This window comes from Haliotis asinina, chromosome 10, assembly GCF_037392515.1.
Source record: "Haliotis asinina isolate JCU_RB_2024 chromosome 10, JCU_Hal_asi_v2, whole genome shotgun sequence".
Taxonomy (NCBI): domain Eukaryota; kingdom Metazoa; phylum Mollusca; class Gastropoda; order Lepetellida; family Haliotidae; genus Haliotis; species Haliotis asinina.
In genome coordinates this window covers 10,010,246-10,029,167 of record NC_090289.1, presented here as the reverse complement: position 1 = coordinate 10,029,167, position 18,922 = coordinate 10,010,246, and the positions used below count along the sequence as shown (strand labels likewise).

The 18,922-nt window shown below is 40.5% G+C and overlaps 1 protein-coding gene across 2 annotated transcripts in view; it reads left to right on the top strand.

Moving 5' to 3' along the window:
- The first annotated feature begins 4,807 nt into the window (after positions 1-4,807).
- Positions 4,808-18,922, top strand: part of LOC137298929 (uncharacterized) — an 88,203-nt gene continuing 74,088 nt past the window's right edge. For both annotated transcript variants that reach the window (XM_067831313.1, XM_067831312.1), the window contains exon 1: positions 4,808-6,225. In XM_067831313.1, coding sequence (XP_067687414.1) covers positions 5,499-6,225 — 727 coding nt within the window. In that variant the 5' untranslated portion in view covers positions 4,808-5,498. The remainder of the gene's footprint in view (positions 6,226-18,922) is intronic.

Sequence of the window (18,922 nt, the reverse complement as noted above, 5' to 3'; positions counted from 1 at the left end):
AGAGGCATTTTAGAAACTGTAAAGATGAAGGAAACTCATGTTTTCATCACGTGATAACGGCGTTAGTGCCCACTCCGAAGCGCCGCATTCATTGCAGTAACGAAGCTGACTATCCACAGAATGGTGGCTGATTTGGGCCATCGTCTTGTGCTATCGCTTTCTCGCTTTCTCGCCTCCAGAATTTAAGGCGAGAAAGCGATGGCCCAAATCAGCCACCAAACAGAACGCGGTTTTCATTCAGCTTCACTAACATTTTTAAAGACGGTGTGATCTCTGAAGTGCGTCCCAAATGAAACCATTGTTAAGTGGAAGTTGTCTTGTGTTAAATATCATGATTTTATTTTGCTGCTTTTCATGATGGATGCACCTCACTCATGCAGCCGGTAGGGTAGCTTTTTGGTTAAAGCGTCCGCTCGTCACGTCGAAGTCAAGGGTTCGACTGTCCACATGTGTGAAACCCATTAAAGACGTCCTCGGTCGTGATATTGCTGGAATATTGTTATAAGCGACGTAAAACAATACTCGTTCATTCATACACATCTGAAACAATCCTGCGCCTAGTCCTTTGTTCTGTTTGCGCAAGATTTGCGCTAGAATTATTCCTTGGGGGTTCAGTTCGTCCAGATAGCAAGTAAAACTGAAGTTTGGATAAATGCCCCAGCTGTGGGTAATTGTTACGTATTGATGCTATGACAATATGGGGTGTTGCGAGACTTTCTTTCACGTATATATCATTCTCAGATGATTCATTTGAAAACAGAAACATCACATACCCACATGCCACACAATTTCATGCAGTAAACGTTAAAACCATATCTGGGTATTGCTCAACATGTGAAGTGTCTCTACATGTTACATGCACGTCACAACACAGCTGTACAACACTCGTCAACAGACGTGTTACCTTCATTGAAACTTCGTGAAGTAGCACTAAACACTTACTATAATGAATGACAACTACTGTAAAGATAATCGTAGGCACTTGACCGCTGGGTCAGTGGAGCGCCCGTTACACTCCCCCACCACCTCTCTTCACCCACGTCTGGCCTCCCTCGGATGATAAGCAGCTCGCAGGTCACGATGACCTGTCATCACAGTGACGTATTACAGACAAGTGCGTGGTAGCCACACTTGACCAAAGGAATGTCACTATGACCCCTACATGCCTTCTCAGGGGTGTAGGCTGTTATGTCCGCGCGTAAGCTACACACGTGAGTGTGTTTACGGATCTACTTATTTTCAAGTGCGCCCCTATTTGAAAACAGGTTTGTCATCAACACCCCACACCGACAACCTTTGATAAATATTATGTATGTAAGATCCATGATTGCAGCTCCAACTACAATGGAGCAGGGCTAGACTCAGAGTTTGCCATGAGATATTTTATGTTGTATTACGAACTGTTTTAGTGCAATAAATACACACAGTTAAACTCTACTCATTCTGAAATCACAGCATCCTGTATTCAGAAACATACCCGGTACCCAATGGAAAGGCTATATTCCGCAGCCCCTAACCAAAACCATATTTAGTTCCTCCCATTTGTATATACAGATATGTACCCTAAACAAAATCAAAAACGTACCCGGTACCCTAACTGGTGGATCAGCCCTCATTCCCGCAAACCAAATCCGCATGTAGTTCATCTCACTCAACAGTATTCTCACTCAACATACTGCAAATGGTCGTCTGCATCTTGAAATATTTCTTACTGTGTGCGCCCGTTTCTTACATAAAGCAATCAAATGTATCTAATACATCAGTTTGACAGTTCCAGTCAAGAAAACGGCACAATGCTGTATGGACCCGTCCAAGGGTACGTTTCTGTGTACAGGAACGTACTGGGGTACCTATATGAAGTACCCGTGCCGACATTGACCGCTTCAGCTGTACTGAACGTATGAAGATCTGTTGTGAGACGAACATGTGCTAGATAAATATGTAGCACCTGATTAGCATATTTGTGGAAAATGATTTAAATATTTTCTTTTCTAGGTGGCAATAATTCGGCAAGAGCTGATGATCCAGACTGGTTTTATACAAAATCGTTGCACGGCTTATCCTTATAAAATGATATACACAAAGGGCATACTTCTGATGTAATCATATGATCTTCGTTGTATTTCTGATGTAATTTCTCTCCCCATTGGAGGATAATAAAAGTATAAAGTATAAAGTATAAAGTATAAAGTATTAATTGTGTACGTATGTTGGCTGACGCAACGGATATATTTTGTGTCATATAACATGACGAGAGAGTGTCTTGATGTGCATCTTTACTGTAGTGTGTTAATTTTCTGAGGCGCTATGAGCGGGTACTTAGTGCCTGGGCCTTTTTTTGGCGCATATCAAATCTACGGTATCATTATATCAAATGCTAGCAATGGGATTTTAAGCAAGCTTCTTTCGGTTTTCACAACGACCGTTAACCACTACTATTTTTACCTCAACATCTGCTTCATGAGTGAGTGAGTTAATATTTAACGTCACATCGGCAATATCTCAGCCATATCGTGACGAGAACATTTAATACTGAAATGAAATATATATCTATTATAAAACCTGTCGACGAAGGACAGTAAAACAACTAGAATAGCACAGATGAGAATATAAAACTAGTAACTATACCTAAAACAGTTTATCTATAGAGGACAATACAAGATAAAAATGGGCTATAGACTGCTAACAACTGAAGGTAGATCACCATACTAGGGACCATGGGGACTTACAGTACCTTTGCTACCTGCATGGACCCTAGACGGATTTACATCATCCCCTCAGCCGTCAGCAATTTGGGAAATCTAGCCACGCAAATAAAAAGACACGTATGCTACGATTAAAAACGTGGAAAGTTTGAATTTACTTTGAATGTTTGTGGACTTACGTACCCTCTCAGGCCTGCTTCCTGAGCCGATATTAGCCTGATGGTCAGTTCCAGAAATAAATTCATCAGAGAGAGAGAGAGAGAGAGACAGAGAGAGAGAGAGACAGACAGACAGACAGAGAGAGACAGACAGAGAGAGAGAGAGACAGAGAGAGAGAGAGAGACAGACAGACAGACAGAGAGAGAGAGAGAGAGAGTCTCATATTTTATGTATCCTCTAAAGTCTGGAAGCAAACTAACTGAAATAAACATATTTTACAGAAAGAAACCGTTCCTGGACAATAAAATAATGAACAGGAGCCAAGAGGCCTTGTTCATATTCAGAAACAATGGAAATCTAGACTTGCCACTTATTCTAGACTTGCATATGCTTTACTGGATGTATTTGTTCAGGGTCCTCATGACAGACAAGTCCGGGACATTAGAGTCGATGTATATAAGGATATAATTAAGCGGTTTGACATTTCTGTCCTTTCCCGTTTATGATAAAAATACAGAATACCTTACATTTGGTCAAACGTGTGAAAAACGATGCAAATTAACAAGAAAGCGATGTATGCAAACACTATACGTTTGCAATACTGCATGACAGTCATCTCATGAGAGGTCAGTCAAAGGGAAAATCTGCTTAATGTCTCATTCACCAAAGCACTACTACGATACTTACTATCACTTGAATTCAGTCGGCACAATTAACCCTAGGTGGGCTGAATATTGCCAGAGTCCCTGCCGCTGACCAGGTTCAGTTATCCTTAATCTAACGTAATGTGGGTCGGCGTTAATTACGCATCACTGACGTTGTCTTACACGGTCAGAAGTTCAGAAGACGTTAAGGGAACATTACGTCATGTTCGCTGTGTCGTATACTGATACTCAGGTGATGTATTTAATCATCATTTAAATGTGTTTTAGATTCATTAGGTCTTTTGCCCAGCGAACGTAGTCAGCACGAATCAGTAATTACTCTTCATATATACTGACAGAAACAAATAAAGGATCACAGGAAAATTCAACGTTCCTTTAATATTTTCCAGTTTTCATCGCCAGCTTCAAATAACCCTGGGTTGGTGAAAACTGGAATATAATAAAGAAACGCTTGCATTTTCCTCTGACCCTTTATTTGTTTCTCTCATATATTATAATATGAACAAGACACTATTTTTATTATCATTATTTTGGTGATGTCATAATGAATGATATCACCATAATAATGATATTGCCCTCATCATAATGACTGTAGGACTAAGATTCCACAATCATTTGCACAAGAGTGACGTCACAGGAGACTGAATGTCCGAGCTTATCGGGAAACACATTGTGATGCAGCCGTTGGTGAATGAATTACGTCTTGGCTAATTGCTTGATGACTCATAAATCGATTATCAACCATTATTCGAAATAATTATGCCATTTGTTCTCATGAAATCGTTTTTCACTAATTCAACGTAATAATAATTTAAACATTTTGTGGAATTATTCAACAAACGCTACAATACATGTGATTTATTTCTAACCTACTCAAATATCTCGTTTTAAAGCAAGTCTCCTATGGTGAAATCTGCTTCTTTGTCATCCTTCATCTTGTGAGTTGGTTACCAAGAGAAACCCATTATCCTAAACCCCGAACTCGAAGGACACATATGCCCATACATGACTATGGTAGATCTCGATCGACGAGCGGGGTGTTCCCCGAACCGTGAACAATCTCAACATCAAATAAAGATGGCGTCTCTGTGTCATGTGATATTGTTTTATCGTCTGCTTCTCGTGTTACCTTGGCGCTCTATTCTTAGTCGGTGCATTCGCTGCAGGAGCTTTTGAGTATCGGTGCTTACAAATTTGGGTTACTTCCAGCTGCGTGAAATGCCGGTAGGTCACGTGACGAACCGGCGTTGTCATATTCTAGAAGACTACAACTTTGAAACATTTGACGTTCTATTGTACGGAAGTTAGAAAGTGAATAAATAAATTTAGCACTGGGTGTTCACAGAGGCAGGGTTGTTCCCCTCCCTCTGATCATGTTTCAGCGGTGAAACGCTTCGTTCACGCACGCTGTCTCGAGCAGACGAGAGTTGGAGCAACAGAAGTTCGTAGCAGACGATATCGGGTCGCGTCTTTCATGTGTGACTCAGGGAGTTAGTGCAACGCTTGTCCTTTGAAGCGAGCTGTTGTGTGTTTTGTACCTGTGGCTGATTGGCCGCTCAACGCTGAAGGTGGGTCGAAACAGGCTGACCTGGAAAGCAGCTTACGCTGAGTTGTGGGAGCGATATAGTTATGAATACTTTGTGAACAGGCTGGGACGGTTATGAATGCATGCTTGTTCGCCATCTACTGTTGTTTGGCGAGGTAGGAAGGTCGCCTAACCCACCGCCTGTTTGGAAAGGACGACACATGACTGAAGTGTGTGAACGTAGGAAACATTTGAGGAGTGTTTCACTGCAACAGTAGGTGTCTGTGGGAGAGATACATCATCGGCATTCAGGATCAAGACCTGATGCAAGTCGCATGACAACGGTGTTTCTGAAGGAAAAGCCATCCCAAGCCGAGATCCCATGTTTGGATATTAACTTCATGTGCTAATAGAGGCTGCGTTTGTAGCAGACGACAAGGGACGATGACACGGGAGGCCCCTCTCTCGTGTGTTGCTGTGATATTTCTTTCCGTAATAGCTTGCTCGGAGGCTTTGACATTCTTCGGAGGCAACACAACGTATGCCAAATTTCCCAAGTGGAATGCCTGCATCAACTCTTCTCTGAAATTCGAGTTCAAGACTAGAACGGCTGATGGCCTGTTGATGTATACGGATGACAACGGTCGTTACGACTTCTTCCAACTTGCCCTGAAGGGAGGACAGGTAAGATTATGGATGAACGTGGTTGACGAAAAGGATGGTGTGGTGCAGCTAGTGGTGGGCAAGAACCTCAACGACGGCAGATGGCATAACGTTGAGGTGAAGAGGAACAGAATGAACACCACCCTGTTTGTAGACAGCTATCAGAGTAGCATGATGTCCTTCGGATCTGATTTCCAGTTTGGAGATATTTACGAAAACAACTACGTCTTCTTCGGTGGCCTTCCTGACGGATACGAGGATAACCTTAAAGGCCTGGCCTTGCCATCGTCTATGTTCGAAGCGCGATTCAGAGGAGAGATTAGGAATATCCTTTACTTTAACTGCACGTGCATACCTGTACGTGCAGAGATGCTGGACAGTAAGAATGTGTCCCGGATACCCAGGGAAGCCTGTGAGAAGACCAACAATTGTCCAAGCCACTGTGCTTGTATCAGTTTAGACGAAGGTCCTGGGTGTGAATGCTTTGAAACTCGTCAATGTGCCGACCGTAAGTTCATACATGTTTTTTTTTTGTTCTAATTCATATATTCTAACTAACAATATGTCCCTGTGTTTAAGTACATTTTGGAGACCACCCGCGTCATACTTTTATTTTATTAGCCTCTTAATCACCCTTTCCTTTGATATGTAAATGGACAGTCCATTGTGTCCGTACCTACACACATACATACCAGCACTGATACTTGCCAATATACATACGTCAAATGGAGCATAATATCTTCATACAGCTTACGGAAAGCAATACCATCAACACAAAGGATTAACCTAAATTCATAATTTGTCCGGATAATCCTTGGTCACATATATACAACTTGCGCAGATTTATGACATGGCCTATAATAATCCTCAGACAGCAAGAACTCATGCCCTCCCTAAGGCACCATGGACGTGTGCTGTTTTGTTAGGTTCAACGACCCTGATACTCTCACACCTGTACCCTTCAAGAACACAAATATCATTATCAGCGCAAATGTCCCACCGTTATGCACACCCTTACCCCCATCAACTGATAACCCCTTATGCTATCTCCAGCACAAACAGGATATAAAGACACATGTTTTATGTCTTTGCACCAGTGCACTGCAATCAAGTAACCTCCTTAAAAAGATCAAACTGTACATATATTCTAAAGCAAGTACACATAGACAGGCACAGACACACAAAAAGACAGACAGACAGAGACACACAGACACACACACGCACACATCAGCTGCAGTACATTTTTATTTTAGGTTCAGTGTTAAAGTAGTTTGCCCCACAAACATAAATGTCAACATCTGTTATTGACCAGGTGTGAAACGGGTGTTGACAGGCAGGTTTTGGCAGCGTTAGTATGTAATACGAATAGAATATTACAACAACACATTGCCTTTTCTGCCTCACACTCTACGCGGACTTGTACTAGTCCATACTGTATGAGCAAAATGAAACAGATTGATTGTATCACCCTTGCATGGTAATATACATGTCAAATTGCTGTTGAAAACTGGCACAACATATTAACCATCAGTAAATGATGTTCAAAACGACAAGATATGAATCCACTAAAAGTACAAATAATTAGTTCATACAATAATATTGTATATATGTTATCACGAGTGGCAGAACGTTACCTAATATCCCTAGCACAAGGACATATGTTCACATATGCGTTGACTATTTCAAACTTATATCAGACGCACAGCTGGCGAGAGATAATGTTATATATGTTCCTGCAGTGAATATGGTAATACAACTCAGTGAGTACATCCTTCTTGGGTAATCTGTAATAAACACTCGTAGTGGCATAAGATATATATACATCCTGATGCAAGATAACAACATAAGATACTGATCTGAGCAAATCACCAGACCTACCCAGTTTTGTTACATCCGTGTGGAGTTGTGTGTGTTCTTCAATGTAATCTCTTCTACCTAGGGACCGACTAATTCTTGATCTATTGGGCAGATGCTCTGATAATACATAGTTGAAGAGGGTAGAGCTTCTGGTGGTAAAATCATTTACACTTTACATTTGCAGTAATCTGTATTTGAATAAAATGCGTATCAGATTTCATTGGAAAACCAAAATAGCGTATTGCTGTCATTGACATTTCTAAATTGTGCATTTTAATTCCTTGCCTTTAATATCACGCCACTCTTTGTATGTCTGTGGGTATAGGGTTGTCACTTTTTTTTACCTTGTAATACCTTATAATCTTGTTGTAATATCTCATGACCCGGTTCTAATAATACCTTATGACCATGTTGGCATTTAAGGTCAGTTTATTAATTGAGGAGCAATTAATCCTTCACATCACCATATCACGACAATCAGTCCTCGGTCAACAGATTATTTACAAACAAATATTCCATTTCAACAACCATACGCCTCATCAAATACTTAAAACATGCACGGGGCTATGTGAGGTAAAAGTCAAGCACAAGGCCATCTGATTGTAATTGATCGATCACGCACCTGACCTGAAACAGGACCAACACCCCACTGCCCTACCATCTGCTTCAACTCACAAACTCCTACATTGGGCAGGATGGTCCAGTTGGATTTGTTTGAATAAATATTGACTCCTCTGGCCTACTGTAACCAGAGCGCTACTTCAACATCGGACCCATCCGCCTTTACACATCACTTATCAATTACAGGTACACTAGTACACCCAACTGAGTTTGAGTTGTTTTGAGTCCGTGGGATGTTGTGGAATCACGTTTATCGTAAACACCATTACAAAGTTTGTGGGTTCTGTTTGCGGGATACAATGTAAGCTGTGTTACAATAGGAATGATGTTACATTATGATAACAATGATCCTACATGTTTAGAAAAGGTTGCTTAGTGACCATCCTAACATGAACATAACAGAAAATAAAGAAGAGAATTTTTATATGTCAATTACTTTATCACGAGGAACACTGCTTTTCAGAGTATTTCCTGACTCCTCCCTCATTCACCTGATGAAGGAGTAAGGATATATTAGTAATCAGAAACGTTGTGTTCCTCATAATAAAGAAGTTGACATCCATGAAAACTTTCCTTCTTATGTGCATCACTTCTAAATTCCATTCAAAGACCAAACAGAAAATTACCCAGTAAAATCCATGAAAAGATAAAGGGAAATGGTGAATGCTGAAAGTTTTGATATAAAACAATCTGAACAACATGGTTTCAGTCTCGAATGTAGATAGATTTATGTGTTCTCCAAGCAAACTGACACATACTGCTTTCTATGAAAACCTTCAACAACTTTAACAAACTCCCCAAATGCACCCATTACCTAAAATGCATGGAAATATGTAAACATGTTACACGAGTATTCACAAAGATGTGATGCATGACAGACACCGTGCATGCTGTCTTTACTGATGACACATGTGTGAACGTCTTCTATATAAATTCCAGGTTTCAGACCTATACCCGGCTGGGATCTTGGCCGTGGGGGTAAGCAAGGCCGTGTTCTAGAGCAGCTGTAGGGATGCTGAAATGTTTGTTTTGCTTAACAATATAGAAGCAAAGCATGTCCATAGGCCGTAATTGGGTACTAAACAATCGTTGTTTTTATGTTTCTGTTCATGCAAGGTCGCATGGCCATGTAGTACAATCAATTAGGCAATTGTTTACATTGTCTGCATCAGTGTAGTGTTTGTTGCCAAAGAGGCAAGACATTATTTATGTTTTGAGGCTGATACATAGTCATGTCATAGTTATATAGTTTAGATGTTTGCAGTGATCATGTCATGCCGGCATTGCGTCATGCCCGAGCAGCATACTCTCTAACCATTATGCTGTCTTTCAAAAGCCATAGCTCACGACATATACTGGAGTATGTGTACGAAGTGCTTCTCTGCAATATATTATACATTATGCCATTGGCTACAATACTACCTGTAATTTCCGTTCAAGCTAAAGGATGCCTTTGCATTTTAAATTCGACCAAGCGCTCGTTATGACTTGAATAAACTTAATATCATTGATAATCGCCCATGTGTACATGTTTCATGTAGACATTTATAAGCAAACACAACAGAAACTGTTTTCAAAGGGTCACATGTTTTACCTGTTTGATTTACATATTTTGCATAAACCACCAGATTGTGCTTAGTACATGTATTCAGTTGCAAATGTTATTAGCCCAAACTTGAGGAAACAAACATCTAAATATATTTACATTTAAAAAATAATTTTGAACACCGCACTTAACAGATATCTATTGAAATCTGAACTTTAACATTATTTTGGAGAGCCCTTGTGTTTTTCAAGCTCATTTGGACGTTAATTCACACCACGGAGCAATCCAGACGGGCGTTGCCCGCTCCAGCCCGTCGCGAGCTCCACTACACAATCATGTCCCCAATTACTGTAATCATATCTGAAAATCAAAACCTGGCCCTAATTGTGCCAACGACTGTTTACTCAAATCCAATTTCGGGAACCTTATCGCATGTTTTAAAGTCATACATCGTAAGTCTGAAATATGAATTTGATGTTATTCGTTGTATTTCTAGATTGACCCGAGGACTTTGCATTGTAATGACTTCCCTGATCACATAGCTTAGCATAGGCAGCAGTCCAGTGCAGTTTATCTTTGTGTAACAAATGAAAGGATGTTTAACTTTCTGATGTGCCGTGATCACGGGGATGCCGCCTGTTGATGTAACACCTGGTTTGAACTCTGCAACACGTGGTCTCACTGTGACTCTAATCAATGAACACACAACAACCATAACTCATGTCACACACTGACTGAGTGTAACGGAATACACGTGGAATGTTAGTTCCTGAAATGAACATATTTTACAGAAAAAAGCGAATTAAGATAAAATACAAAAAAGTGGCTTGAGTTTTTCTTCATATTCAGAAACAGTAACGGGGACATCTAGACTTGTCACATATTCTAGACTTGCATAGGCTACACTGGATATATTTTCTGCCTGACAGACAAATAGAATGTATAACAACAGAGTTTTACTCTATACGCTGTTAAATTGATTACTTAAGAACACTCCTGACTGTCGTATTTGTAAACTGCATATTTAATGTTGCTGTTTCCATAAAGCCAATCCTTAGCAAACATTTTTTCCCCGGCACATATGGATGTCATGCGTGGTATCTCTGAATTCATAAACTAATACCTGGACAAATAATTGACCATTAACTGGAGCATCTCTTAGAAGTTCAGATAGACTTTCAGTAAATTCTAAAGTCCTGCTAGCGGCTCAGATAGTGTGATTCAGTTATGCAGACATGTGGAAATTCGTTCAACGCCTTGAAGAGATCAAGTGTTTAAGATTCCGAAGTAGGTTGCCGGTTTCATGTTTTGCATTACCGCGTGACATATGTAACGTCTGCTTCAGATGTGTATGAAGTTTATTGATTCCAAACGTATGAGTTAGTGTATTTGTGTTAATGTACACCAGTAAATTAGATACGAATGTGTGATTGAGTATTGTTTTCCGCGTGTCCACCAATATCCCTGCTCACAATTTACCCAGACATGAAGGATAATATAATCCTCAAACAGAATGATATCAGAGAGGACTCAATATGATGAGGGCCACATCAATGACGTCGAACAAAGGTTTAGAGGTATACGCCACAGGAAACAGAAGTCATTTCCGTAAACATGCAAAATTCTCATTTTTGTGACACGTAATATACTGCCAACGTGAAACACCGAATGTAGCTTCAAAATATGTTGTTAACTTATCCCATAAAAAGACCTCATTTGAGGATGGCATTTACTAATGCGATGTTCTTTGCCACAAGTAATAGGTATGAAATGCATTATTCACCAAAACGTGCCCCATCGTCAAGAAGTCATTCCAAGGGGTATTAAGTGTTTGCAATCATAAGACAAACCCAGAATAACATGGCACTGACGTTGTCATGACGACACTGCTTCGGTGCCAAGAGTTGGTAAGGCTGTATGACGATGAGACCATAGTTGATGGCATACCGGTCTCTGGCTTTGCTACATACAAGTTGCTGCTACTGATAGAAACACGAGTGTTTCGCAAATGCCAGCAAGGAGCCTATTCGGAATATGACACTTCGTTCCATTTGTAACGTGCAGTTCGTCATTCCTCTGAGTAATACAGTACCTAGTCTGTCATACAAACTCTGAAACAAATATATCAAAGAAAGCCAGTGCAAGTCTAGGATATGCGGCAAGTCTATACTTTAACAGTCTGAAAATGAAGAAAGACTCAGGGCTCTTTTTCATTTTTTGTTATGGACGTTTTTGTCTGTAAAATCTTTTCATTTCAGAGACTAGTTGTTAGTCTATACCGTACCCATTGCTCAGAAGTCTTAAGCTGCAAGACCAATGTTCGTAAACCCGAGCACCATATTTGATCCGATTACGATCCTCGAAGTTCTTTGAGGTTGTAAATGTCTGTGTCGTTTCTGACGACGTTTGTTAAATGGGGTACGTGGTGGTCTGGACACAGCATTGTTAGTCTCGGACAACGAATATATCAATCATCCTCTCACTGGACGTAATGGAACAGGAAACGGGACATCTGTAATGGATGTCATAGTTGACGTATATACCCATGTGACCTTCTTGACCGCTTGTCAGAAATAACTTCGTTTGTCCAAGGAAATGTGTCAAAAGGATATCTGTATAATTAGACACCTACAATGATCATAATGATTAAAGCTGTACCGAGTAAGAATTCATTCAGGGTACAGAAATAAATACCGAAAACATAACACTCACTCACTCACTCACGCACACATTGACAATGAACATGTTTCATAGCACCACGTTCAATTTCATTTAACAAAATTACATAAACATATCCACCTATATGTTATGATATACCATGTCATGAGGTACATGGTGATATTTCACACACTTGCACAGTTTCAACGGCAAATTTCATACGCATTTTCCTTCGCCTAGCAATAACAAGTTTGACTAACTGGTATATAGCTTAACTGTGAACGTTCTTCTGTGCATATGTTGTGAGGCGTATCCTGAGACGCGAATGCCTAACTCGAGATACAGTTTGTGTCGGAGTAACCAGGTGATGCAGGCTTGTATTGCTGCATTCCTGCATCGGGAAGACGTGTATTCCTATACAACCTAGGAATACCTAGCCTTGCTATGACTTGCCCTTAATGTGGAATAGGGAGGGGTGGATTGGGGGGGGGGGGGGGGGGGGGGATGGGGGGGGGGGGGGAAAGAGGGGTTGGGGTGGAGGGGATAGATATCTTGGTTTAATGAGAATAACGCCTGAGAAAACTCGCAGAACCACAATCTAAACATGCATATAGAACAGGACACCACATAGAACATGCACGAGCTGTTTCACTTTTTCCACTCTAGGCATGTGGTTTCAGTGAGTAAGGATTATTTTTGTTTTATTGCAATGACGGTGCTAATTATAGAAACACATGACATCTGAACGACCTTCCATTTGGCTTCGGTGTGTGTGATCATCATCGTCTGCAATATTGTAATCGAAGAGGTTCTGAACCCAGTACTGGTAGCGGTGGAACGAGACCTTTCACAGTGATGACTTGCAACGTAAACTTGAAGTACTGGTATAATGATGGCCCATTACGGAGTTGGAGGGTTCATATCGCCACGGGTGTCCGATATTTAGCATTGTTTTATGGGATCATAAACACTCAGTTGCCTCTGATCAATCATCATAACTTTTATAACCACGTATCCGACCCTGTCATCTTTTCAATTGATATCATCCATTCATGAAACTCTAACATGTAACTAATCCTAGGTTATGAATATACTCGGAAATTGGACATAAGTTCTATATGCGGCATGTCGTTACATTATCAAAGATGAATATTATATTATCAAAACGTGTTATATACACTTGTGTTTTGAGGGTGTCTCCTTGAAGTGTAAGTACCATCAAACAGAAAACAACTGTAAATTAGTGAAGGATGGGAAGATATAACGACATTCCTGACCCATCCCAAGAACATCGCTTAGCGACAGACCCCAGTCAAACGTGCTGAGCAAGATACAAACTGGTTTTGACGATGCTTCACAAGAAACTAGGGGATAACCTCTGAACCGTAACATTACATTTGGGTACAGCGTACCTTCTGAACTTTAACACTCCTCAGAGACAGAGCCACCTGGTGTTTTTGTTAATTAATTTATTAGTTTTTATATCAACACCTCAATAGATTATCAATATATACGTAAAGGAACTTTAAGGTTATTGTAGGGGTTTTATATGTTACCTAATGATTTATGTTTAATGCTAGTCATAAACTATTGCCACTAAGCTGTTGTTTATTGTCGTTATGGGTTGTATATGATGACAGGAATGTCTACCCTTAATTCTCCGACATTTAACTTGGATGAAACACAGAGTTGTACGTTATGTCGTTCTCTCTTTCAAAATATGTGTCTATGGGTGGCTAAATTTTCAGAATAGATGACCTGCTGCGTATATAAAACACCGGACTAATTCAACTTCACATGGTCTAGTTGATGTTTATGACGGATTGTTATGCTTCACATCAAGATAGCCACGGGCGTTTTCTACACAGTATCGTACAATCTCCCGCCCCCGTATGTATGACGTAAAGAGATTGATGTGCCTGATTTCTATTATGTGTGTTTATGTCTGACGAGGGCCACAGATGTTTCAACCCCCTGTGAATCAGTTCACGTGCGAAATTACGCGCCAGCATGTGCGCATTCCTGAAAGAACCCTACTGAAGACTCTCAAGCCGTGTATCGCGAACAGTGTTTATTTTTTCTCGTATCTGCATCTTCGAAACACATCCTCACATCCTCGTTTTCGCCTTTTACAGGGATGAATTAATTGCGGTTTAAGCTTTAATAAGAACCTTAGTGACCTCTTGTCATCATGTTGACCTCATTATGAGGAAATGAAGGTAACTGATTAAGAGGTAATCATGATATCTACGATAATTAACTTTAATCTGAAAGGCGCCTCGCAATAAGACGTGTAGATACTTAGATATTGCATCTACCAAGAATAAATCATTTCAGGACATTTCTCTTCCGAGATGAATCCAGTAAAGAAACCTGTCATGTTTTGGTCCGTTCTCAGCTCCCTGGGGGTATGAAATTACAGCAAGATAAACTCTTATACATAGGGTTTCTCTTTTCCATAAAGCAACAGCTGATATAAAACAATATGAAGTGAATTGATTTATTGTCATTAGTCCTCATCCGAAGCTGAAATAATTATGCCTACCTACAGCAAATTAAGCTCTATGCCCATCTTGTCACTGCAGATTCTTGCTTTAAGACATATCTACCCAAGAGTGTGAAAATGTAAAATCGCGCATGCTTCGAACTAACACGAAGACGCCGCAGTCACTAATGAGAAACATATATCTGTTTGCTTTGCAACCAGAATAACACTTAACTAGCACTTTTCACTTTTCAAATTTTGATGCTGTCTAAAGGGACGTAACTCCATGTCAAAGGAAAAACTTGCACGAACAGGTGAAGACAAAAATCTGAACCTCACGTTATTGGGAAACAGATGCTGTCAATTTATCTAGGAGGTCATCCAGGCGAAATACTTTCTCCATCTGAGTAGCGATCTAAACTAAAGATGAGCTTGCCTAGATCACCGGTTTCCGCACACCGTGCATCTAATTGCAATTTCATGCCATTTCGCCAGAAACTACAAAAACGTATGTTCGGCATAGCCAACGACAAGCACTCTGCAGGGATTCTCTCGTATTAAATTACGATGAACATACGTTGGCCAAATCGCCAAAATGATTTTTCGACATTAATTGTATATTAGAACTGGTTAGTTTGAACAGTGCATTTTACGTTCGGACGCCTTAACCAGAACAGCTTATGTACATTTCACGCCTCGTTTACAATATAAGCAGCATTTGAATTGTCAGACTTGTAACTCAGGACAGGAAATGTCAGGGTTGAACCCCACTTTTAGTCCAACGGAGAGTGCAGACTCGCCGCCATTTTTACCGGAAGTGCCAGTGCCCTCTGCCACACGAGTGGCCATGTGACATTTTACTTTCTGAAAGCAGAAATCAGTTGACTTTCGAAAATGGTTACACCTGATAGTTTCTCGGGAATAAAAATGCCATACAGGTGTCGGTATATACATATGTAGACATGATTATGTAGTGCAATTCAGTGGTCACAACGTCAGTTACTCGGCCAGCGGTGGTTTGTGTCGAGTTCCACCATGTAAGGTTTTGCGGTCGAACGTAGGATTCCCAGGATTCGTTCTGAAAATGATTCCGTGTGGGTCGCCGTGCTTTCAAAGAATTTCCCAGTCTTTTAAGCAGACTGGATTATTCCCTCAGCGTTGGGCTAAATGTAAGTTTTAGGAGAAACGAAATCACGAGAAGTGTAAAATGGATTTAGCTGACAATGTGCCGATCTGTTTGTGCCTTAACGATGATAGATGCGAATTTAACCTTATTCCAAGTGGGTACTAAATACTATTCCCACGGATGTATAGTAATGCTGCCCTTCAAACAAGCAAGTCTAGATAGATGGACATTACTATCTAGTCTGTCTCACAGTTCCCGAACCACATTATTTTCTCTACTGCTTAGCCCTTTCTGCAATGCTATATGCCCCAAATGAAGCAAGTTTAGATGTCCTCCGTATCTCCCAGCTCAATGGTGCGCCTTTTTAATTTAAATATAGGTTTACTTGTTACTGTCGAAAGTATATTATATCATTAAAGAAGTGAGGTGTATTTTGCGAGCATACCACAAAACATTGCCAATACATGTGAGAAAGAGTAACATGTATCCATGCAGATGGAACATTCCCAAAGGAATGGAAGAAAGGGTCACATTTGTCCTTAATGTCTCTTCAACATCGGTTTCCTCCTTGGCTTCACCAGTTGCATTTTATCAATCTTCAAAAGCCAGTATCCTCTAGTTTTTTTAATGGTATATGTAAGCGTTAGTTTATGGTCAGTATTGTTCAGCATAAGTGGCTTGTCTCTGTCTACAGATGCATTGCAACTCTCTTGGCAATGTGAAAAGACTTGACATGAGGGGCGTGAGGCATTCAGTCTCAGAACCAGTTTGTAAGCGCGTCTCAACATGGTTGCCAATACAAACTGGGAACAGACTGAAGCATGAAACCTGATACTCAACTCATAATTATGTTTTCTTTGTACTGCTAATACATGTTCCCATTCCCCATTGTGACGTCACGCTCCAAACGTGCCTGTCGAGTCTTTACCTGCATTTCCGTAATGACTTCAATGACGTTTTCTCACATCCGTGACCTTCACATAAGGGTCAGAGTCGGGGTCAGCACAAGTGAATGGCAAGGTCACAAAACTCTGAATAACGACAACGAAAGCCATGCTAAAGGTGTTTTGATCGTTAGGATATGTGTCCCGACTCTTCTGTTGGCTGTGATTTCGTTGACATTCCCGACTTGAGAGATTTGTTTGCGGACCAGAAATGCTGCGTGATTTGATGATTCACTGAGTAAAGTCAGATAACACGCGTTCATCCCTCATCAGCACAGGTGTCACTGCTCCTGATCTGACGTGATGATCCGGATTGGAGTTTGTCTTCACCATCCCATGCTATAAGTTGGTACAAACGGTACCGGCTCACCGATTTTGTTGATGCATCATTGTACCCTAACCGCAAAGACAGGTGCTCATGACATCAATCACTTGACCTTGAATATGACTGGTTGGTTATTAGGTCTGTAAGAACGGAAAATAAACTAATGAGTTCCACATCTGCAAAACTTTACAAGGCTGAAATATAGATTAATATGATACTGTTTTTTCCAAGCGATTTTTGTCATCTAGTAGTTTTAAAATTTGATCTTCATTTCAAATCGCCAGGACGTATTTCCGTGTCAGTATCATATGTAAAGCCTAGTCAGCTGCTATCACCGTGACATTGCTAATAACTACAGGAAGCAACTTCCAACTTCAGATCAAGATTGTATTGTAAGATTTACTTGAAAGTTGTTCCTTGAATACATATATTATTTCTGAAGCATAAACTGGGACTAAGGATTACCATGAAGCACTGGGTGAAGGAAGATCGCCATCCACTGCACAGGTGAAGGAGAAGATGGAGAAGAAGGTGAAGGTGAAGGTGAAGGCTGAAGCTGCACTCTAGCGCAAACACGGAGCTCAGATGAGACTCAATACCCCTACCGTCTGCGGCCAGCACGAGACGGCTTTCACCTGCTTCTGCAAATTCTATAGACTTGCTCACGTTCCATGACCAATTTAATTGATAAGATTTACGTAGCAGAATATGTGTGACAACCTGTTTGTCGTATAAGACAATAAAACAATTCAAAACAACACTAATCAGTGTGATAAAGGATTACAATCACTCGGGATTAGGCTTAGCCACATTGTTCCTGAAAGGCCCTCGGCACGTGTTGGTTTCTGTTAAAGGGTTAAGCATTCCCGAATCTATCGTCAGTCACTGGGTTTGACAAGGTCGTTATGAGCAATGTATCTTGTAAAACCCTTTCTTTAGATAAGAGGACTGGCTGTCACTGACTTGTCCAGAATACACATATTGAACGTGAAAACTAAGCGGGTGTTGGGGTGTGAAATAGGACAGGTAAAAACTCCGTGGGTTCCTTCAAAACAATTAGGTCGTGGATGCCTCCAAGTCAAACAGCGGGGGTGCTGACCCACATTGTAACGGGTACTAGCCGGGCCTGTATCTGTTCCACGCGGGGTATACGTAGAACAGCGGTACGATTTGCATTGCAAAGTCTGTTTGTTTTCGTGAACAAGATATACCACTTTTGACAGCATTATTGAATATTTGTGAGACAGGTCAATTACTTGGGATGTTTTGCATTGCATTTGAGAGTGGAGTGGAGCCGAGAGTCTCTTATATAAATGTTGAGAAGTAGACACTCGATTGCCAATAAATTACCTATCTCAGTATGAAACACTCTTATTCAGTAAGCTTTAGTTGAGATTAGTTTGGTAAATATTGTATACATCTAATAACATGCACTTGGATACATGCCTAGCTCGCATATGTAACTTGGAAGTTGAATATTTTGAGTTGAAAGTCTGATTAACGAATCCAAGTTTCAATGGTTTCAATGGATAATTTTATATTTAAATGGATAAATATTTGTTATATTGCCTATATTTTTTAAGCATAAAACATTTACTTATGAGCTAATACCGTTACGATGTGATACGGTGTACCTCTGGACT